Raw genomic sequence first — 23,420 nt, 5'->3', positions numbered from 1 at the left:
AAATATTGCATTACGAAAAATAACGAGCATTCCAGCCAAGAGAAAAATCAACCCGAAGGAGGGTGGGGAAAAATGATTGCCTTGAAGCTGTCACGTTGGATTTCCTCTGCTGAGAGCAAAGCTAAAGTGGTTCAAAGGGGTGACTCGTGGCTGCACTCGATGCTCCCTCTGCTCTGACGGATCAAATCCTGATCCTGCCCCGAATTCCAATCGATCTCTGCAATATCCACATGGAGCCAGCTCTTGTGCCGGAGCAAGCTCTTCCGCTGGAGTGGTTTTGAGATGGGCAGGGCAAGGTCAGCGGTCCCATATTAACCTCTGCCATTGAGCAATGATGCTTTTGACTTCAAACCACCAGCTCTGCACGCATGTTACCAGGCTCTGAACCCACTATCATAGAATGGTTCGGGTTGGAAGGGACCTTAAAGATCATCAAGTTCCAAATCTGGAACCCTTCCATGGGCAGGGACACCTCCCACCAGAACAGGTTGCTCAAAGACCCGTCCAACCTGGCCTTGAACACCTCCAGGGATGGGGCAGCCACAGCTTCTCTGGGAAACCTGGGCCAGGGTCTCACCACCCTCAGAGTAAATAATTTCTTCCTGAGATCTCATCGAAATCTCCCCTCTTTCAGTTTAATACCATTCCCCCTCATCCTGTTGCTCCCCTCCCTGATCAGGAGTCCCTCCCCAGCTTTTCTGAAGCCCCTTTAGGGACTGGAAGAGGCTCAAAGGTCTCCCCGGAGCCTTCTCTTCTCCAGGCTGAACCCCCCCAACTCTCTCAGCCTGTCCTCACAGCAGAGGGGCTCCAGCCGTTGCAGCATCTTCATGAACCACTAACGGGTTATTTGGTCTTGGTCACAAAGACACACAAAGTCCAACATGGGATAAGACTCCAACAGCCAGACCCCAACATGGGAAAAAGGACTGGGATCTTGGCAGGGGGCAGTGGGGTAATGATTGAGGATCATCAGAAGCTATCAATAGAATATGAATCAAATATCATCACGCATACACCCAGGCACCTTTTATTAAAACTATAATTGCTTGATCCAACCGGTGCCCTGGGGAGCATAAAGAACAGCAAGCAGCACCAAGGTCACTGCAGACAGAAAATCAATGCAGGGAATGAATGGTAATGACTGATTTTTTTTCCTCGTTTCAAAGAGAGGGACTGTGGAGATACCCTGCTGGCATCTCCAGAGATGCACAATATCCCTCGGACTTGCTCCAGCAAAGCACTTAGTACATTTTTAACTTTCAGCCTCCAAGTCTTGCTCCACTTGACTGTGACTACAGCAGATTAGAGCATCCCGATAGACCGTTATATTTCATATCCCCAAAGACAATTATCCACTTTTCCAGGGCACTCTGCTCTCTGTCCAAAACCATTCAATATTTTCCAGCTTTCTGCAATGACCATGCCTTTTGCGCTCCTGACCTCTCTAATGTCTGTCCTCAGGACTTTCTCTGGTCCGCAGCTATGCTGAAGTATAAAGCCAAAAACCTGAATAAAAGAGTCCACCTGAGGCTTTATTAATGTGGAAGGATGTCACATCTTACATGTCAAATTTTTCAACGTACATCTCAGTACATTACTTGCTCCAAAGCCTATTTTTAAAAAAAAATGAGCGGTTTTGTTGGTTAATTTTCTTTTTTTTTTTTCAACACAGTAACATTACTGACATGTGATTTGGGATTCACTGCAGAATTGCTCCTGTCCCGGCTGTTCCGTCTGCGCTGGTGTCACTGATGATTCCTACCTCTGTGTCATACCCTGCCTTCACCCCTCCTGAACGCCTTCTTATTTACTTCAGGTTATTTCTCCGATATGTCAAGATCTCTTTGAATTCCGACTCCAGCATGCAAAATGATGCAGCCACACACAAGTGAAGGACTCGGCACAGGATTACATGGGCGAAATACGGCGCTGTACGAGCACTCAAGACGGGATGGTCCTAATGAGAGTTGGAGAGGGACTCTGTCAGGAAGTGTAGTGACAGGACAAGGGGTAATGGTTTTAAATTGGAAGAGGGGAGATTTAGATTAGATATTAGGAAGAAATTCTTTACTGTGAGGGTGGTGAAGCACTGGAACAGGTTGCCCGGAGAAGCTGTGGTTGCCCCATCCCTGGAAGTGTTTAAGGCCAGGTTGGATGGGGCTTTGAGCAACCTGCTCTAGTGGAGGTGTCCCTGCCCATGGCAGGGGGGTTGGAACTCAGTGATCTTTAAGGTCCCTTCCAACTCTAACCATTCTATGACTCTATGATTCTAATTTCCCTTTCTGCCCTTAAAAATCCCTTAAGTGCAATAAGGTATCAGTTACAACTACAGGAGCAAAGTAGTGCTGTAAATTTGAATAGCCTGTGGGATATTTAAGGCAGGTTGCGTCCTTTACAGAAGAGATGAGACAGCTCCTTCTCTCCACTGAGCAGACTTCAGTCCTTCTCCAATCCGGCAAAGCTGGGTTCGAGTGATGCTGGAGCTAAGTGAGTACTATTGCAAGCTGAAACGGTGATGTTCATGCAGAAATAGACCCATGCTCCAAGCTGAGTATAGAGGTTTTTTTCATTGACTCCACTGAGATCTGGATGAAGTTCTTGGGAGATGCCTGTAGGGCTCCAGAGAGTCCTATCAACGGGCTACCGAGGATGATGCTGAGACCAGTAACCACTAAGAGATGTGAAAGATCTGTCCAAAAACGAGTTTGTAGTTATCAGCTGAGAAAAACTCAAGAGATGAAATGAGACCTCAAAAGCTAGTGTCCCTTAGCAATGTGCTGCCCGCGAGTGATACTGGCGAGACCACCTGAACACGGACATCTTGGTACCTGTGAGTATGGGGTGAGGGCAAATGAAAGAAAGGGGAAAAATCAACTTATTTATATACTTTGTAAATAAATATTTTCTTCCATAAGGTCTTACACTGAACATTATATACTAATTTCCTGCACTATCATATTTTGTGAGTATATTATCACCTGGGCACACTTCAAGCCATGCAGTTGTAGCACAACAGCTCTTCTTTTGTCCCGTGGCACATTGAGGTGTGTTCGTTCGTCCCTGCAGAAGCTCTGAAGGCATCTGCAGAACCTTTGCAGCTCCCCAAGGGATGTCTCCACATCTGCTAATGCAGATGGAGTGTGCACAGTGATTGGGGTCATGGTGGTTCCCCATATTTCACCTTCTGCATAACACATCATAGAATCATAGAATCATCCAGGTTGGAAGAGACCCTTGGGATCATCGAGTCCAACCATCTACCCTACACTACAAAGTTCTTCCCTATATCATATCCACCACACCACATCTAAACGTCTCTTAAACATATCCAGGGATGGTGACTCAACCACCTCCCTGGGCAGCCTATTACAATGCCCGACCACTCTTTCTGTGAAAAATTCTTTCCTAATGTTCAGTCTAAACCGACCCTGGAAGCATCCATGCAGCTTCTATACCAAGGGCATAGCCCCAAACACGGACACTGCCAGACTCTGGTCTTGCACTGAACATGGTGTCTGCTGAAATCCAGAATGGGGGACCAGGTTAAATCAGAATTGTTTGCAAGCAGTTTGAGACCTTAAAATAAAATAAATCCTCTATGTACATAGGAAGTTCCATCTAAACATGAGGAGGAATTTCTTTCCTGTGAGGGTGGCAGAGCCCTGGAAGAGGCTGCCCAGAGAGGTGGGGGAGTCTCCTTCTCTGGAGACATTCAAAACCTCCCTGGACACGTTCCTGTGCAACCTGCTCTGGGTGGACCTGCTTTGGCAGGGGGGTTGGACTAGATGATCTCCAGAGGTCCCTTCCAACCCCATATCATTCTGTGATTCTGTGTATTTCAGTGCTTATAGCTCCCAACATTACAGCAAAGAGGCTGTGAAAGTGGCCTGTACAGCAGCATACCACCTCCAGACATCCTTCCCCTTTCCATGCCATAATAACACCACAAGCCTGTTTCCCCTATTTTGCATCATGTCAAAAGTCTCCTGTGAAAGTACCATGTCTTCACTCCCTTCCGATTTTACACATCATCCAGTTTGACTTCCCACCCCATTTCAATGTCAAATATCAGTGTGACATGGTCAACCCCCTGCTTTCCAGATCCAGCATTAACTTCTGGGAGCACCCCTCCTCCCCAGCAGGGTGAAAAAAAGATGGTGATGTATATGTCACCACTGACAGACTACTGAACATACCTGAAGAGACACCTGGAAGACCAAATATTGAGATAGGAAGGCTGGACAGATGTATTTGGCTGCAAAAAAGATGGTGATGTATATGTCACCACTGACAGACTACTGAACACACCTGAAGAGCCACTGGAAGACCAAAAATTGAGATAGGAAGGGCTGGACAGAGGTACCTGGCTGCAAATCACAGCAATGACATGTCGAGTTTAAAGAACCATCTTCCAGTTGTTCACTACCAGCTTCACACATCATGTAACCCTCAGGACCCTTGGTCTAGACTGAAGTCAAGGGCCTCCCAAAACCACTTAACTCCAGGAGCTAGGCTTTGCAAAAGCTGACCAAAAGTGCTGCTGAGGTTTCAGACATGACTAGAGGTACAAGCAGAAGCCCAACCAGAAACACATCCTCTAAGCCAACAGACGTGCCTGTTTTTTTTGAGGGTCTCCAGCCCCAGAGCAGCCAGGGAGAGACAAATCACAACTGGTCATAAAAGAGAAAACTGTTTTTCATAGAATCATAGAATGTGTTGAGTTGGAAGGGACCTTTAAAGGTCATCTAGTCCAACCTCCCCTGCAGTGAGCAGGGACTAGATTAGGTCAGTTCCGACTAGATCAGGTTGATCCCTATCCAACCTGACCTTTCCTCTGTGGACAGTGTTTGGCACATTAATCAGCAGCCCCAAAACAAGGAAGAAGGGGATCATGGCAAACAGGTACATGGGAACATGGCAGGGAACATGGCAAGGAACATGGCAAGGACCTCAAAAAGCATCTAATTCAGCCCATGCTCTGGGGCAGGATCAAGTGATGGACCTTTGCATCTGCTCTGAAGGATGGCTAGCTTTCTGGAGATGCTACAAGCAAGTCGATGGATGAAATAAACTGTTCTATGTCATCCCAGAAATCAGACTGGCTGAACACAGCAGACTCCTCCAGCCTTGTGATCAGAAGATGATCAAAGGGTTGGAGCACCTCTCCTATGAAGACAGGCTGAGATAGTTGGGGTTGATCAGCCTGGAGAAGAGAAGGCTCCAGGGAGACATTAGAGCCCCTTCCAGTCCCTAAAGGGGGCCTACAGGAGAGATGGGGAGGGACTCCTGATCAGGGAGTGTAGCAATAAGACAAGGGGTAATAGTTTTAAACTGAAAGAGAGGAGATTTAGATGAGATCTGGGGAAGAAGTTCTTTGCTGTGAGCGTGGTGAGACACTGGCCCAGGTTGCCCAGAGAAGCTGTGGATGCCCCATCGGGGTTCAAGGCCAGGTTGGATGGGGCTTTGAGCAACCTGGTCTGGTGGGGGTTGGAACAGGATGATCTTTGGGGTCCCTTCCAACACAAACCATTCTATGATTCTATGATTCCTGTGGGCTTTCCAGGGCCATGGGAGTGCTTTCACAGGATAAAATGAAATCACCTCTCCCCTTATAGCATCCTTCTCCAAGCTTTGCTCCAGCCACAGTGGTGTGTCCAATGCTGCCGGGGGCTTTTACCCCACTGAAGGAGGAAAAAGCACTGCAACTTTCAACGACAGCATCTCCCCAGCTCTCTGCAAAACGATGCTGCCGAAGCCCATCCCATCTCCCCAGAGGGAACACGTGGTTTTTCTCTGTGTCCTCCCTCCTCCGGGCTGCTCGCCAACCCATCCCTCTCTGGGAATCCTCTGCCTGAGTTGCCATAGCTACTGGCAGACACGGCAACAAGCTCGGCTGCTGGGCTGAGGCCGGCGCATTCATCCCCCCTCCGATGCAGGGGGTACCCAGTGGCAGGTTGTCACCCAACCACAGCACATCAGCCCTGTGAAAACCCAACCCAGGGCTTTCCACACCTTCATAGGATCTTGCACTTGCAACCTCTGATTCCCCTTTTCTCCCCCCAACTCAGACCTTCTGCACACCCATTTTATATCTGAATAACAAGAGCACAAAGCAGGCTCAAAGACCTGATCCGCAAGCTAGCATGCATTCCATGGTCAGCAAGGTAAGAAGTGTGGCCAGCAGGGTAAGGGGGGGGCATTCTGCCCCTCTGCTCTGATCTAGGGAGACTCCCCCAGTGCTGCCTCCAGCTCTGGGGCACAGGAGAGACATGGGCCTGTTGGAGCGGGTCCAGAGGAGGCCATGGAGATGCTGGGAGGGCTGGAGCCCCTCTGCTGTGAGGACAGGCTGAGAGAGTTGGGGGGGTACAGCCTGGAGAAGAGAAGGCTCCGGGGAGACATTAGAGCCTTCCAGTCCCTAAAGGGGCTATAGGAAAGCTGGGGAGGGACTCTTGATCAGGGAGGGGAGCCATAGGATGAGGGGGAACGGTATTAAACTGAAAGAGGGGAGATTGAGATGAGATGTGGGGAAGAAATTCTTTGCTGTGAGTGTGGTGAGACCCTGGTCCAGGTTGCCCAGGGAAGCTGTGGCTGCCCCATCCCTGGAGGGGTTCAATGTCAGGTTGGAGGGGGCTTGGAGCAACCTGGTCTGGTGGGAAGTGTCCTTGCCCATGGCAGGGGTGTAAAACTGGGTGGTCTTTAAGGTCCCTTCCAACCCAAACCATTCTGTGATTGCTTCCACAAACCCAGCAAAGTGGCAAAATCAGACCTTTGCATCTAATTCCCCCCTTAGTTTTAGGAACTCCACCAATAGCTTGCTCTGTTGCACTGGTGGTAAAGTGTGGCTCGGGCTGCAAAAAGAGTTTGCAAAACTCCCAGCATACTTTCAACCTCCAGCTGGGGCTCAGGTTGATGGAGCTCCACAGTCGCAGTGGATGTGAGAAGGGAAAGGGACCCCCCTTCCTTGCAGCAAAACAGCACCTGCAGCTTCTCCTTGAAGGTTTTAGCCCAATAAACCAACTCTCAATGCCACTGCTGCTCAAATCTGGGAATGGAACCAGTCAGGGTTCATGGCCCTGCCTGTGTTTCCAGCCCATCAGAGCATGATGTGCTGGTTTCTTTTAGGCAAAGTTGCCTGCCCGAGAGCAGATGGGCAGCCTCCTTCAAGGTGAAAGGCAAAGGGAAATGTGGGAGGAAGCCTGAAAAAGCCTGAATCACAGCAAGCAAGGCTGATCCTAAAGGATTTCCTCCTCCTACGACTGGATAACGTCTCCCCTTGCCATTGACCCAGCACTGAGGTTTCTTTACTGCAACCCACTGTTCTGGCCAGATCCAGCTTTCCCAAAGCCAAGTTTTTCAGAATCAGAATCAGAATCAGAATCGTAGTGGTTGGAAGGGACCTCAGAGATCATCGAGTCCAACCAACAGTAAAAAAAAAAAAAAAAAAAACCAAAAAAACCACACCACCACAAACAAAACCACCACCCACCACCTGAACACACAACAACAACAACCAAACCAAAAACCATCACCCACCCACACAGCACCCCACCGCAAACCAGTAATCTTGGACACTAGAGCATGCCCTGAAGAACCATGTCTACACGTTTCTTAAATACCTCCAGGGATGGTGACTCCACCACCTCCCTGGGCAGCCCATTCCAATGCCTGATAACCCTTTCAGTAAAGAAATGTTTCCTAATATCCAACCTGAACTTCCCCTGGCGCAACTTGAAGCCATTACCCCTTGTCCTATCATCTGTGACTTGGGAGAAGAGACCGACCCCCGTCTCTCTACAGCTTCCTTTCAGGTACTTGTACAGAACAATAAGGTCTCCCCTCAGTCTCCTCTTCCCCAGACTGAACAACCCCAGCTCCCTCAGCCTCTCCTCGTAAGACTTGTGCTCCAGACCCCTCACCAGCTTCGTTGCCCTCACCCCCAGCTCCAGACCCCTCACCCCTTCGTTGCCCCCTCACCCAGCTTCGTTTTAGCTGGTCTAACTGGGTTTCTGGAAAGCCCAAACTGTTCAGCTCTTGTGTATGCTGTCCAGCTCCTAAGTGTATGCTTTCTAAGATGTCGTCTAGTTTTTGCTTTGGAAGAAACAGATTGGATCCCCTTTGTTGGGAAATGAGCTATCTGCCCATCTTCCCTCCTACCTATGTGGCCACAATACCTTCTGTAGCTGATTTAATGGGTAGGACTCAGGAGAAAAAAAAGACAAAGTGGAGGAAAACATTAACTAATTTACCTAATAATTGTAGATAAGCATCTTTTAATTGATAGCTAGCCCTTACACACAGGAGACCAACAAGAAGCCTATTGTTTATATCTTGTGCAAGGGGAGCAAGATGGGGATGAGCGTGGAAAAAGATATCTGAGAACATCAACTCCAGGGCGTGAGCTTTTAATCCTACAGGAGAGCCGGGATCCCTCAAGGGGACAAGCTGGTCCTGCAGGGCTTTGAGGAGAGAAAGGAGATCTGAGCTGGGCTTTGGGCTAAGTGAAGCCCCGAGTGGCAACACCGGAGCTCTTGGAAATAGCCTTATTGATGTCCACGAGCGGAATAAACTCACCCTTCGCAATTAATATATAGCTCCGCTCTAAAAGGCCACTCTTTTCTTTAAACACCTTCATTTTGATTTCCCCTTCCGAGCTAGACAGGCAGCAAAGCGCCTGCCCAGCCCCACGTACCTTCAAGCCTTTTCACAAGAGCGAGAAAAGAAAAGCAGCCGCCGAGCAACACCAGCCGAGCAACCAGCGACGTTGTGAAGCGTTTGGGTGAGAAAAATCTCTGGCCGCTTTCCAAGCCGGCACCTGCAAGGTCGGGCGGAAAAACACACCGTGCAAGAGCTAATTGAGATGGGGAGGAACGTTGCCGTGCAGGAGAAAGCCGACTGCAGTCAGTGGGAGTCCCACGGACGGACGGATGGATGGATGGATGGATGGATGCATGGCTGCCGGGAGCCAGCCCGCGGCTCGCAACACTCTGATTTTCCTTGCCCCTGCAGCAGAGATGGAGTAACCGGATTCCGAAATGCTTCGTTTACAGCTCTGCGATGGTATTTTTGGATTTAAAACCAGAGGAACGTAACGCCTGTTGTTAAGCAACCACGCATCAGCCGAACAGCAAGATTTTACAAATCTGCTGGCAGCAAGGACAAGCTGGGAGACGCTTTCATGATAATAAAATGATAAATAAAAATCCCCGCCTGGGGATGCTATTTTGTGCTCCTGATTTGCAGCCTGGAAGAGGGGCTACGGCAAGTCATGGAATCATAGAACAGAATCGTTTATATTGGAAGGGACCTTTAAGATCATCGAGTCCAAACATCACCCTAAAACTGACAAAACCCACCACTAACCCATGTCCCTCAGCACCACGTCTGCCTGGGTTTTAAATACCCCCAGGGATGGGGACTCCACCACTGCCCTGGGCAGCCTCTGCCAAGGCTTGACAACCCTTTCAGTGAAGAATTGAATTTTTTCCTAATATCCATCCTAAACCTCCCCTGGCGCAACTTGAGGCCATTTCATCTTGTCCTGTCGCCTGTTCCTTGGGAGAAGAGACCAACCACCCCTGGCTACACCCTCCTTTCAGGGAGTTGGAGAGATTGAGAAGGTCTTCCCTCAGCCTCCTTTTCTCCAGGCTGAACACCCCCAGCCTCTCCTCACAATACTTGTGCTCCAGATCCCTCACCAGCTCCGTTGCCCTTCTCTGGACACGCTCCAGCCCTTCAATGTCTTTCCTGTCATGAGGGGCCCAAAACTGGACCCAGCCCTCGAGGTGGGGCCTCACCAGTGCCGAGTAGAGGAGTCCCTGCTGATGGAGAGGGATGGGGACGCTGGGGATGCTGCACCCCAATGCCAGCCCGTCCCTGCACGGAGCATGCTGGTCATCACCCGCTTGATTTGCACTAGGCAGCTCCATCCCAGATTGGGAAGCAGGAATATTCCCTTCCTTGCTCCACCACACAGCGGTGTAAAGTGCTTTCTGAAACAAGCTGCTCCCCTTGGACCACTGGTTAAGTTCCCCTCTTCAAGGTGTCTTTTTGTGCAGCTGGAAACCTCATGGAGAAGGGCAACTCCCAAGGGCCGTATCCTCATCTCCAGGTAATTCTGCTTGTGTTTCAGGGGCTGAAGTGATTTTTACTGCTGGAACCAGCCCCCTTCTTTCCAGGCATGAGCAGCACATCATTTCAGGCAAGCCACCCATCAGCCTGAGAGCATCCCTCAAATGAATCCTCCTTTGGATAACTGAATTACACCTCCACCAAAACAAAACAAAAAAAAACAAAACAAAAAAATCCTCCTTTGGATAACTGAATTACACCTCCACCAAAACAAAACAAAAAAAACCCCCAAAAATGAAAACATTTAAAAAATTTAAAAATGAAAAAAAGATTAAATTTTTTTTTAAAAGCAGCCTCTCCACCTTCCCAGCACCAAAACACCCTGTTTCATAGTCTCAAAAGCCGCCCCCACCTAAAGCAGCAGGAGTCTCTCTGTACGCACCCTGGGTTTGCGAAGTGCTGCGGGGTCCCTTCAGGTGAAGGCACCGTTTGAGCAAAAGGAGTTATTAATAGAAAGCAAAATGTGTTGGCTGTACAACACCCACAACGTCGGACTCGGGGAGGAGAGATGAGTTGGAGGTCAAATCAGTAACTTGGTGAACAGCTTGGTCTGTGTAAGTGCATAGCTGTATACATATATATATATATATACACAAATATATATATAAATATGAAGGACATTGGAAGGATATCCAAAATGCTGAGTTATAAATCAAGTGAAACGAAACTTCCATCCTATAAAACTTCCTAAAACTGCCTTTCCCCTCCTGGCTGGTGGTGATGGTCACACTCGCAGGAGAGCATCCATGCTCTCGCCCTGGTGCAGCAAGGATTATTTGAAGATACCAGCGTTAGCGTGACGAATACGTTCAGCTAAGAGCAAAGAAAAGCAAGATTGATGTAGGATAGAGCGGAGAAGTGCTTAGAAAGTGGAGGCTTGTTCAGCCGGTAGGAGACAGGAAAAGCAAAGGTCATGCTCTAAATGTGAGAGAAGACAAATTTACAACAGCTGGCCGTGATTTATTTGGCAAAGGAAGGACAGGGAAAGTCCTGCTGTCTGAATTAGCTGATCCTTCTCCTCTCCTCTTTATTTATTGTTTGTGTTACAGCCATAGCTTGAAGCCGCCAAGTGAAAGCGGGGTCTGCTCTACAGCATCTGCTCCTGCATCCAGGAGAAGCTGGTGGTCTGAACAGACACGGCAGCAACTGGGAGGGGAGGAGGAGAGATGTTTGACATGTCCTTTGATACGATAACTGACTTAGCAGACAAAAGAAATGAGAAAATCTATCTGGTTCCAGTAAAGCATTTGATACAGGGCCACGTGGGAAATTATTAATTAAGCCAGTGAACGCGAACATCAGCAGAACGGGAAACTGGGCAAGGGAAATATGACAATGATGCGTGTTGGAAGGCTGAGCTGCAGCCTGGAAGGAGGTTACCAGTGTTTAACATTTTTAAGATTGACTCTGGCAGACAAAAATAGGGCAACACTGATGAGACCTCCTAATGGCACAATGTTGTAGGCAGCACCAATATGGAGGAGGATCAGGATATCACAGAGGAAGACAAGGATTGACCTTGACTGCTGTGTTCAAGATGGGATGAAAATTATTAGTACTAAATTCTAGGCTCGGGACTAATCACAAGGATTTTTTGCTATGGGATGGGAGCTCCAAGGCTGGAACTGCCTAAGGAGGAGAACGACATGGAGGTCCCAGTTATCAAAGGGTAAGTGGGGGATTCATAATGCATCTGTGATGCCCACAAGCAGGACATGCGAGTCTCAGTAGAGATGGGGGTCTCATCTCCAAAGGGCAAGAGTCTGCATCTGTGTTTAAGAAACAGTGATTTCATCTAGGAAGAGCTGGAGAGAAACAGTTGATACAGGGGGTAAAAAGACAACTAAAGAACTAAAAACTACAGAGCCAAATGATGGGGATACTGTACTTGGAGACACCAAGCACTGACCTCCAGACAGGAGAAAAGCACTAAGTAACCCAGTGCCAACAAAACAGCAAGCTGTAACCTGTCCATTGACTCAGGCTGGAAATGAGATGATGGTTGCAAACCATCAGAGACTGAGGTCTTGGTGCACCCTTCCAGCTGGCATTGTGCAACCAAAAATTCCTTATTTCTGAGACAGAGTCTTGGGTGTTACTTGTAAAGACCAAATAACAAACTAAATAATTGGACTTATTGGTTCAGAGGGTCCCATCCAGTCCCATGTACCTAAAGGTCCCTGATGAGGTGACAGAGCTGAGCAGGAGCAGAGGAAAAATTGCTCAAGCACATTGACTCCATCACCTGAACGCCACCTCCATCTCTTCCTCCTGCTCAACCCTGCCCTACAGCACACACAGACCAGCTCCACCTTGCACACAGTCAAAGCAGCCAAATTCCATATTGCCCACACTGTTGAGAAGCTCTCAGTTGGCTTTTGGGGCCGGATATTGTCCACCTTAATGTGACTGCAGGGAATATGTTGGCAAATATCCCAACTTGGAGACACTACCAAGAGCCTTTCTCGGCTGGTGGACTATATCCAGAGGAGATCAAGACGCAGTGTGACAGGAGAGCACGGCACCCGTCTCCATCCTCTTTGTGTCTTAGTAAACACAAGGGTTTTCTCCACACATGGTTATTACATTCTCATACAACCGGTCCTTGTGGTATCAGCAGACGTTGTGTCTCCTCCCGCTGCTAAAGGTACATATCGAGTAACTGCTGAGCTAGAGCTCAGCCTTAGCCAAAGCTGCCAAACAGTTCTTTGAATAGCCTTTTCTAGGTGGAAGAAAACATCCTGCCCCTTCCCTTCCATCTATGAGCAAAACTGGAGAGGGGAGACCTTATAACGGCCTTCCAGTACCTGATGAGGGCTTACAGGAGAGCTGGGGAGGGACTCTTGATGAGGGAGGGGAGCGATAGGATGAGGGGTAATGATTTTAAACTGAAAGAGGGGAGATTTAGATTAGATATTAGGCAGAAATTCTTTACTGTGAGGGTGGTGAGACACTGGAACAGGTTGCCCAGAGAAGCTGTGGCTGCCCCATCCCTGGAGGGTTTCAAGGCCAGGTTGGACGGGGCTTTGAGCAACCTGGTCTAGTGGGAGGTGTCCCTGTCCTTGGAAGGGGGGTTGGAACTAGATGATCTTTAAGGTCCCTTCCAACTCTAACCATTTTATGATTCTATGATTTTCCTACATGGGTTACTTTAATGACACTCTCATCCAAATTTGGAGTTTGTAGCTGAAACGACACTGGGAAATTAAATCTGTCCAGTAATGTTCTCTGGCACTGGAGCCTGGGACAGCCCTCACTCACCCTGTGAAACCCCTTTAACCCCCAAAACAAAGTGGTTGCACCCAAACTGCTTGTTGGGATCAGTTTTTGGCTTGTACCCACTCCCAAACCCAGCCTGGGAAGCGGGCTAAGGACCGTTTCAACAACTGAAGAGTGTAGATGAACACATCCCCGTGACCAGGAACTGTTAAATCTACTAATACAGACCCAACCTATGGATACGATCCAAAATTTCAGAAGGCAATGGAAAATTTCCCACCAAGTTTGGCAGATCTGACAGTATGAGCAGTGTTACCGGGTGTCTCAGCAAGGTGGGACATGTCCTCCACTGGAGATTTTCAAGAACAGGTCAGATGAAATCAATCTGCTGTGGTCTAGACATATCATCCCCTTCCCCAGAAATGGGACATGGACCAGATGATCTTGGGACATCCTTCCAGCCCTACATTTCCACAACTATAACGATGGAGTGTGAATTCTCTGCCCTCGTGTAGCTTGTTCCAGCCCCCTCTGCGTGGACAACCCTTCCCTAAATTATCTCCTCTGTATCTCAGAAAAAATACAGGGCAAGTCTCCAGCACTGACTCATTCATCTCTATAGCTACTACAAATTCTCATTTGCTCCACATCTTTAGTACCTCCAGGGCTTGAGATGAATGACAGAACGTTAGCAACAGGCAATTCATTAACACTAGAGGCAGTCCAAAATTTTCCATTGAAGCCTTTTTTTTTGTTTTGTTTCCTCTGATAGGGAAGGAAATTGGTGGGGAAAAAAGAAATAAATAATTGCTTTGGTAAAAAAACCAATTCTTTTGGGTGATGAATTTGAAAACTACATTTCACTATTACTTCTCTAGAGAAAATTCTTTGCCTTACCTCTTATTTCAGCACTCTGAGAAGGGGGTGAAATTTCCCCTTTTATAGTTTTGTTTTTTTTTTTCACGGAAAAAAGGTAACAAAAGGAGAAGAATGCAAGACAGAGAAGAAGAAGGAAAAAAAACACCCAGGGAACGCCTAATTCTAACATTTTCCCATCATTTTCAACCAAAAATGGAAAACATTCATTTCTTCTTGCATTTTTTGCCAAGTATGCTTCGAATTGTTCCACTTCCATCAGGAAATGCCACTTTCTCTGCATTTCATCACCTACTCTCTCTGGTCCCAAGGTCAACCCCAGCCCCCTCCATCCTTTGGTGCTGCAGGTAGAAGAACTCTGCCCATCCCTTCCAGGAGTTCAGGGGTCAAAATCCCCTATCAAGCACTCGAGTACTGGGGTCACCAAGGCCCAATACGGATAAAACCCTCAATGATGCCACCAGATCCTCCAACAGGACACCAGATCATCAAACAAGAAAGGGTTCCATCCAGCAGGAAGAGCTGAAAAGCCCTCAGGTTGGGTCCTGACCCCTATCTAAAAGTCAGGTCAGCCCCATAAACTACTTGCTGAAAGATGCCCTGCTCCATACTTTGTCACTCAGGGTCCACAGGCCACCACGAGAAGCAGGACTGCGGAGAAGAGGGGGTTGAAGGGAGGTGCAACCTGCTCCTATAATGCTCCTTGGGAAGCACATGCTTTAGGGAGGGAAACTGAGGCAAGAAGCACCTCGCTGCTGGAACCTGGGTGACACCAAAGCACATCCAGTCACAGCAAACAGGAGAATGATGCCTTGGAGCTGTACCCTGACCCCAGCCCTGAGCCCACTATAAGGTCTCCCCGGAGCCTTCTCTTCTCCAGGCTGTACCCCCCCAACTCTCTCAGCCTGTCCTCACAGCAGAGGGGCTCCAGCCCTCCCAGCATCTCCGTAGCCTCCTCTGGCTCCGCCCCAACAGGTCCATGTCCTTCCTATGTTGGTGGCTCCAGAGCTGGAGGCAGCACTTGGGGGGTGTCTCCCCAGAGCGGAGCAGAGGGGCAGAATCCTCCCCCTCGCCCTGCTGGCCACACTGCTGGGGATGCAGCCCAGGATGCAGGGGGCTTTCTGGGCTGCCAGCGCATGTTGCCAGCTCATGTTGAGCTTCTCATCCACCAACACCCCCAAGTCCTTCTCCTCAGGGCTGCTCTCCATCCCTTCATCCCCCAGGCTATATGGATACTGGGGGTTCCCCTTACCCAGATGCAGGACCCTGCACTTCATCTTGTTGAATCTCATGATCTTCACACAGGTCCATCATGCATGATCTAACCACCTTCAAACCTACTTGTTAACAATGGCTTCAAACCAAACATTGCCCTGGGAGTCATTTAACCCTTGGAGACCACTAGGAATGAGTGTGTCCTCCCACTGTTTCCCTTGGTGTGCCAAGGGAATTTATTTGGTCATAAATAAATTTAAGATATCCTCTATATAAATAAATATTTAATAAATGTATATAAATAGAGATGGATATTATAAAGGTGAAGATTAATAATATGAATATGAATAATATGAATATACATATGATCTGAGATGATCTTAAAGGTCCCTTTCAACCCAGACCATTCTATGATTCTATGATGCTAATATAAATAGTATCATAGAGTGGTTTGGGTTGGAAGGGACCTTAAAGATCATCTTGTTCCAATCCCCCTGCCCTGGGCAAGGAAAAAGTAAAGTAAAAACTAAAATAAACAATATAAATAAAAATAAATCCCATTTATTGTGTAGGCTCTCTGGGCATAGGCAGCCTCTTGCTGTTGCTGCTCTGGCCTCGCTGAAGGTTTCTGGGCTCAAACACTAATGCAAACAAATCATCCATCCCTTGGGCCGGCAGTATCCTCCACCCTCTGTGGCCAGAACCACCGGGCATCACCTCTGCTCTGGAGCTCTGGTATAAAGAGATTAGAAAAGGGAATTCCTCCCTTTAGCCCTGACGACCTTGGGCAAGTTGCTTACTCTGTCCTGTGCTCTATTCCCTCACCTGGGAATAATACTCAGGGGGACAGAGTGAGTTTAAAAAAACGTTACTGGTGTGCTCTTTGGTTTCACCAAGGAATTGTTTCTCAGCCTCGGAGCATCACATTACGCTGACTTGCAGAGGACTGTAAGGACATCTCCCCCTGCTCTCGGCTGCTGGGGAGCCTTCACCCGCGCACAAGCCCATCGAAGGCCATGGAGGACAAGCCTTGAATTAGCAATCCTTGATCCTCTCTAGCAGAATCACAGAATGATATGGGGTTGGAAGGGACCTCTGGAGATCATCTAGTCCAACCCCCTCCCAAAGCAGGTCCACCCAGAGCAGGTTGCACAGGAACGTGTCCAGGCGGGCTTTGAATGTCTCCAGAGAAGGAGACTCCACCACCTCTCTGGGCAGCCTGTTCCAGGGCTCTGCCACTCTCACAGGAAAGAAGTTCCTCCTCGTGTTTACGTGGACCTTCTTATGTTCAAGTTTGTGCCCGTTACCTCCTGTCCTGTCACTGGGCACCACTGAAAAAAGACTGGCCCCATCCTCCTGACACCCACCCTTTAAATATTTATAAGCATTGATGAGATCCCCCCTCAGTCTTCTCTTCTCCAGACTAAAAAGACCCAAGTCCCTCAGCCTTTCCTTGTAAGAGAGATGCTCCAGGCCCCTCATCATCTTTGTAGCCCTCTGCTGTACCCTCTCCAGCAGTTCCCTGTCCCTCTTGAACTGGGGAGCCCAAGGTCAGGAAGGTCAGTAGGACGCCATTTTGCCTGCTGGGTGGCCCAAAAGGTTGCCCAAATAGTCTCCATCCTTGGAGATGTCCAAAACCCACCCAGCAGAGACTCCTGTGAGCAGCAAGGTTCTCGATAGTAATAAGGATTCAGAGAATTTGGCTTTTAAAAAGAACCCAAACAAGAAACAACACTTAAAAGATGCCTAATTTGAACAGAAAATGAGAACAATTAGCCACAGCATCACTTATGCACTAATGAAGAGGCGCTTACGTTCCGGGGCTGAGTGTCAGAGCAAACACTTCTCTTGCAATAGACTGCAAGGAAGAAAAAAACAAGGAAATGGGAGAGCAGATGAGGATCCAAGGGGAAAGAGAAGCCCTAAGGGTGCCCTGAAAGATGAGGAGCAACATGAGGAGGGCTGAAGCCTTCAGGTTCCTCTTGGGTTTAACATCTGAGCTGACCCAACCCTTTTGCTTGGGGAGGAAACATAGAGCAGCAACAGCAGCCGTATGAATCTGCTGGAGCAGGCAGGAGGGACGGTACATGGAAGGATGGGAGGGTGAGCAATCTGCATTTAAATATGCAAGTAAATGAGGCTAATTATCCTTTGCACCAGCGGCAGACAGCAACACAACAGCTCTCCGGCCCTAGGACAGCTTTCCGCTTTAGCCCTGCCATCACCAGACCTTGGAAGCTGACCAGACAAAAAGCTGAGTCAAAAAATCACAGCTGGTCAAAACAGATTAAAGGACTGTGGGCACTTCTGGAAAACCCTTCCCCTACACCCTCCAAAAATCCCTGGCCATTTTCTCACGTCTCAGGTGACCGCCCCCATCACCCCTGGATGCACCTGAGCCCACAGCATCACTCGCAGCCCCGGGAAGAGCCAGAGCCGATGCAAAACCACAGCAAAAAGCAAAATCTCGCTGCTTGAACATTTTCCCACCCGTGGGGAAAGGAGGTGACTGTCAGCTCTGCCGTGCCACACAGTCACTGGTGGGACACAGGAGTCAAAACCCAGCCTCATTTTAAATCTGCCTAAATTTACTACCTGTTTGGTGGCAGGGTGTCACCTCCAAATCTCCCCAGGGAAGAAAAAAGCAACCATTCAAAGGCATAAACACCTTCACACTGGGACGGGGAGAAGCAAAAACGCTGCAGCTACACTTTGGTCACAACAACCCCCGGCTCTGCTCGTTCCTACCCTCACCCCGGCCTCAGCGGCGGTGGGCTCTGCCAAGGAAAGCTCTGGAAAACACAATCGCAGCGAACCCTCCTTGCGAACGTACGCGCAGGGCAGTCACCCCATCACTTTGGTTTCTCATTCCCAGCGCTTCCAACCCCTTCCCACCCGGAGAGAAACAACAACGGTGTCTCACGGCAAGGAGTTTCGCACTCCAAATCCCAAACGGGGTGAAATCAGGGCACCTCTTTTTAGCCCGGGGATGATGGTGGGGGACACAGAGGGATGTGTCACCCCCACCCCCCCCCACACACACACCGCCGCGCTGCGTTAAACATGGCAGCATCCCAAGGCTGCCCCACCCAAGCGGCCTAGGACGCTTTGTCTTGGGGATGCTGCCGGCCTGGGATGCTGCCTGGGACCCTCCCGCGCGTGGGGTACCCCACAGGCATGTGAGACCCCCATCTGCGTGTGGGCCCCTCGGGACGCAGCGATGCGGTGGGGATGCTGCTCCTTCGGGTTTGTGGCACGGCGGGTGGGTTTCTGGGCTGTCAGGGATGTGCTCGGAAAGGACCAGCAGCCGCTTGCACACCCTGGGGAAGCACCCAAACCTCCCCCTGCCCAAAGCCAAAGCTGGGTGTCTCTGAATTTTGGGGTGCAGGGGTGGGCGTGTGTGTGTGGGGGGAACAGACAGCTGAACCTGCTCCAAACCCACCCGGCAAAAAGGATCCCCGTGGATTCACTACCTGCACAGCACCTACCCGCATCTCATCAGCGACACCCAGAGAGGTAGGGAATCAATGCAGGACACCCAGTGAAGTGGGGAATTTTAGGGACAGATTCCCCCCCCCCGGCAGGAGGTCACCAAACCCCCCTGAAATCCTCCCAAGCCGCATTCACCCACCTCCCAGGGTGGGATGTCCCCACCAGGGATGGGCAAGAGAGGACAGGAGAAGGACTGGTGAGGAGATGGGGGTCGGGATGGGGGGGTGTAATGGGGGGGGGGTGTGTCTCACCTGTAGGACGAGCTGACCCCCGCCGCCACCTCCTCCTTGATCTGCCTGTTGAGAGCATCGGCGGCCGCCCTGCCCCTGCCCGCCTCCGGCGGCTGCCCGCCCGCCTCCTCCGCCTTCTTCCGACCCTTCTCTTTCCCATCCCCGGCCCGCACCGCTTTGGGATGCTCATCCTCCCCCTCGGGGTCTTCCTCCTTCTTTTCGGGAGGGAGAAGCACCTTCCGTCGCTTCTCCTGAGCTGGTTTCTCCGGAGACCCGCGGTCCAAGGCGAGGACGGGGGAAGGTCCCGGTTTGGGGATCCAGGGATGGTCACCCCGCTTGGGGATGGGCCAGGCACGGAAATCCTTCTGGTACTGCGTCTCCTTCTCGAAGGGTGTATCCGAGGGCTGGTACTCGCTCTTGGGTTTGCAGCTCGGCTCCGGGCGCTGCACCTTCCAGGGCTTGTAGTCGTGTCGCATCACCGAATCGGCCGGGGGAGAAGCGTGGGGGGCCGGGCCGGGTCGGGTAGGACCGGGAACCGCATCCCCCGCTCCATCGCCGGCGGGTTGGGTCTCGATGGGGGCGGCGGGGCGCGGAGGGGGCGCGGGGGCGGTGGGATGCTCGGTGGCCTCGGAGTATTTGGTGAAAACGAGAGGGACGGCGATGTCGGCTTTATCCAGCTGGTTCCAGAAGCGGGCGATGCAGCAAGCGCGGGTGATGCAGGGCCAGGCCATGGCGGCCCCCGCGCAAGGAGCGCACCCGCTCCGCGCCGCACCGCGCCCGCGGCCGCAGGCTGGGGATGCGGGAGAGGGGGGGGGGGCGGGAGGGAGGAGGGGGAAACCGCCAGGCCACGCCCCCCGCCGCACCAGAGGGGGCGGGGCATCGCGGGGGGGCGGGGCTTGTGTGGCAAGGGAGGGGGGGCACACATGTGTGAGCACACACCTGCACACACACGCACACGCACGTGTAAGGCAGGACCGTGGATGGCTGCATGCATGTGCGCAGGCACACGCGTGTGCACGCATGTACAGTCATATACGCGTGACAACATGCATGTGTACACACATGTACAAGCACACACATGCGCCCACATGCATATATGCTCACATACACGCATGTACAGTCACACACCTGTGCCCACATGCATATGCACACACGTGCACACACGTGCACACACATGTACAGTCACGTACACGTGACAACATGCATGTGTACACACACGTACAATCACACACGTGCCCACATGCATATGCACACACGTGCACACACATGTACAGTCACATATGTGCAACAACATGCATGTGTACACACATGTACAATCACACGTGCCCACATGCACATACACACACACGCATGTACAGTCACAAACGTGCCCACATGCATATACACACACATACATGCATGTACAGTTACACACGTGCCCACATGCATATGCACATGCATGCACACACGTGCACACACACGCACCAAAATGGATATACACACCCATGCACACACAGAGTCATATACATGTACCCATATGCATATACACACGTGCACGCGTATGCACAGTCACACACATGGGCCCACATACATATTCACATATGTGCACATACATGCACCTACATGCATATGCACACGCATGCATGTACATACAATCGCACACATGTGCTGACATGGATATATACACACATGCACACGTGCACAATCAAACATATGTGCCCACATGCATATGCACACACGTGCACGTACATACAATTGCACACATGTGCTGACATGGATATATACACATGCACACATGTGCACAAACATATGTGCCCACATGCATATGCACACATGTGCACATACATGTACAATCACACACATGCACTGACATGCACGCGGACCTATGCACACACACAAGCATGCACAGATGCATGCATGCAGACATACACACAGGCACACAGATGCATGCCAGCACACGTGGACACACAAGTCCACACACATATGTATACACACACTCACACACACGCCCGCTCAATGTGCACACATACCTGCACATGGCTATGCACACATGCATACACTCACGTGCACAAACACAGGTGTACATGGTCACACACATACCTGCACATATATATGCAATGCACATGCAATGACATATGTGAACAGACACACATGCATGCACATATGTGCACATGCTCATTCACATACATGTGTGCGCAATCACACCTGTACACACATGTGCATACACATGAATGCAAACACACATGCAAGACACATCTGCATGCACACACTTGCACACATTTATGTGCACGTGCACACACGTGCACTCACACAGGTACACACACCACACATGCATGCACACACATTTGCACACAGACACATGCACACCCACAGGCATACATGTACGTACACACTTGCACACACATGCACTCACATGTGCAAACAGGAACACAAGGGGGCACATTGACACATGTGCACCAGCTCACACACATGTGCAACATGCACACACATATACAGAGACACTCTTGCACACGCAAACACACCCTTGTGGATGCACACTCACATGCACACACACATCTGCATACAGATGTGCCCTCAGATACGCTTACGCACAGACACATGCATGCACATGGATGGACACACATGCACACATACGTGCACAAATACACGTGTGCATGCACACGCATACATTCTTTCACACACATTTATGCCTGCACACATACGCACACGCACATAGACATTTTCATACACATTTGTGTGCACATACACAGTTGTGCGTGCAGATACACACGTACACACAGACATGCACATGTATGTATGCAGACCAGACACCTATACAACTCCACCCATACACACATCTGCACACACAGGTGCACACACGTGCACACAGATCTCTAATGAGCTGTTGCATCACCAGCCTGCTGAACCGATTGCCTCTCCTGGTGGTTTTTTTATGGATAAAGGCAAACATACACGTGTGCACAGTCGTGCACACACACACACACACATGTACACACACACACTCTTTATTATTTTATTTTCCCTGGGATTTTTTGTATTTCATTGCAGGTTTGGAGCTGCAAAACCCACCCAACCCAGCCCTGCTGCAAGGCCGGCTGATGGCTGCCTCAACTCTTTTTCCCAGGGTGGATTTCCAACCCCAAATCCCACCTCGTACTCCGCTTCCCACCGTCCTTTCCAGCCTTGCCTCCACCTTCTGCCCTCTGATCTTCTTCATTCCATCCCTCCATCTCTCCGTCCTCCATCCCTCATCCCTCCACCCTCCATCCCTTTATCTCTCCATCTCTTCATCCTCCATCCCTCCATCCTCCATCCCTCTGTATCTCCATCCCTCCATTCTCCATCCCTCCATCTCTCCATCCTCCATTCCTGCATCCTCCATCCCTCTGTCTCTCCATCCCCCATCCTTCCATTCCTCCATCTCTCCATCCTCCATCCCTCATCCCTCCACCCTCCATCCCTTTATCTCTCCATCTCTTCATCCTCCATCCCTCCATCCTCCATCCTTCCATCTCTCCATCCTCCATCCCCCATCCCCCATCTCTCAATCCCTCCATCCTCCATCTCTCCATCCTTTCATCTCTCCATCCTCCATCCCTCTGTATCTCCATCCCTCCATTCTCCATCCCTCCATCTCTCCATCCTCCATTCCTGCATCCTCCATCCCTCTGTCTCTCCATCCCCCATCCTTCCATTCCTCCATCCCTTTGTCTCTCCATCCTCCATCCCTCTGTCTCTCCATCTCTCCATCCCTCCATCCTCCATCTGTCCATCCCCCATCTCTCCATCCCTCCATCCTCCATCTCTCCATCTCTCTATCTCTCCATCCTCCATCCCTCCATCCTCTATCCCTCTCTCTCTGCCTGCATCATTGTTCTTATTCCCTTTCTGTATTATTGCACCAAATAAATCCCATTTTCAGCCGGACTGCAGCCACCTTCTGGTGCAAACACATGAAGAAGACCCCAAACTTGAAGCTATCAGGTCTTTATCAGCAAGGCTGAGCTGCCACCATTTACACTGGGAACATAACCCCAAAAAACCAGTGACCCCGGTGCCTCTGACATCCACGGTCTCAGCTATTGAAGTACAATGGGAAAAAACAATTCCCGCCAGGCATCGACTGCAGCTGCTGGGAGTGCAGTGAAAAGCAGGATTATTCCTGCCGGGATTGTGTCTTTAATCCGACGCTTTGCATCCCTTTATTGAGTCTTAGACCCTGAGGTGTTGGGGTGGTTTTTTTTTTTTGCTTGTCTTTGCCTTGATTTGCTTAATTTCGTT

General features: G+C 50.0%; 1 protein-coding gene across 1 annotated transcript in view; it reads right to left on the bottom strand.

The window, feature by feature from the left end:
- Positions 1-19,891, bottom strand: part of MAP6 (microtubule associated protein 6) — a 51,129-nt gene extending 31,238 nt beyond the window's left edge. The window contains exon 1 of the mRNA XM_074156874.1: positions 19,182-19,891. Coding sequence (XP_074012975.1) covers positions 19,182-19,891 — 710 coding nt within the window. The remainder of the gene's footprint in view (positions 1-19,181) is intronic.
- Positions 19,892-23,420: the final 3,529 nt, after the last annotated feature.

Source organism: Numenius arquata, chromosome 1, assembly GCF_964106895.1.
Source record: "Numenius arquata chromosome 1, bNumArq3.hap1.1, whole genome shotgun sequence".
NCBI lineage: Eukaryota > Metazoa > Chordata > Aves > Charadriiformes > Scolopacidae > Numenius > Numenius arquata.
Note: the sequence above shows the minus strand (reverse complement) of the source record. Positions and strands in the feature narration are given on the sequence as shown.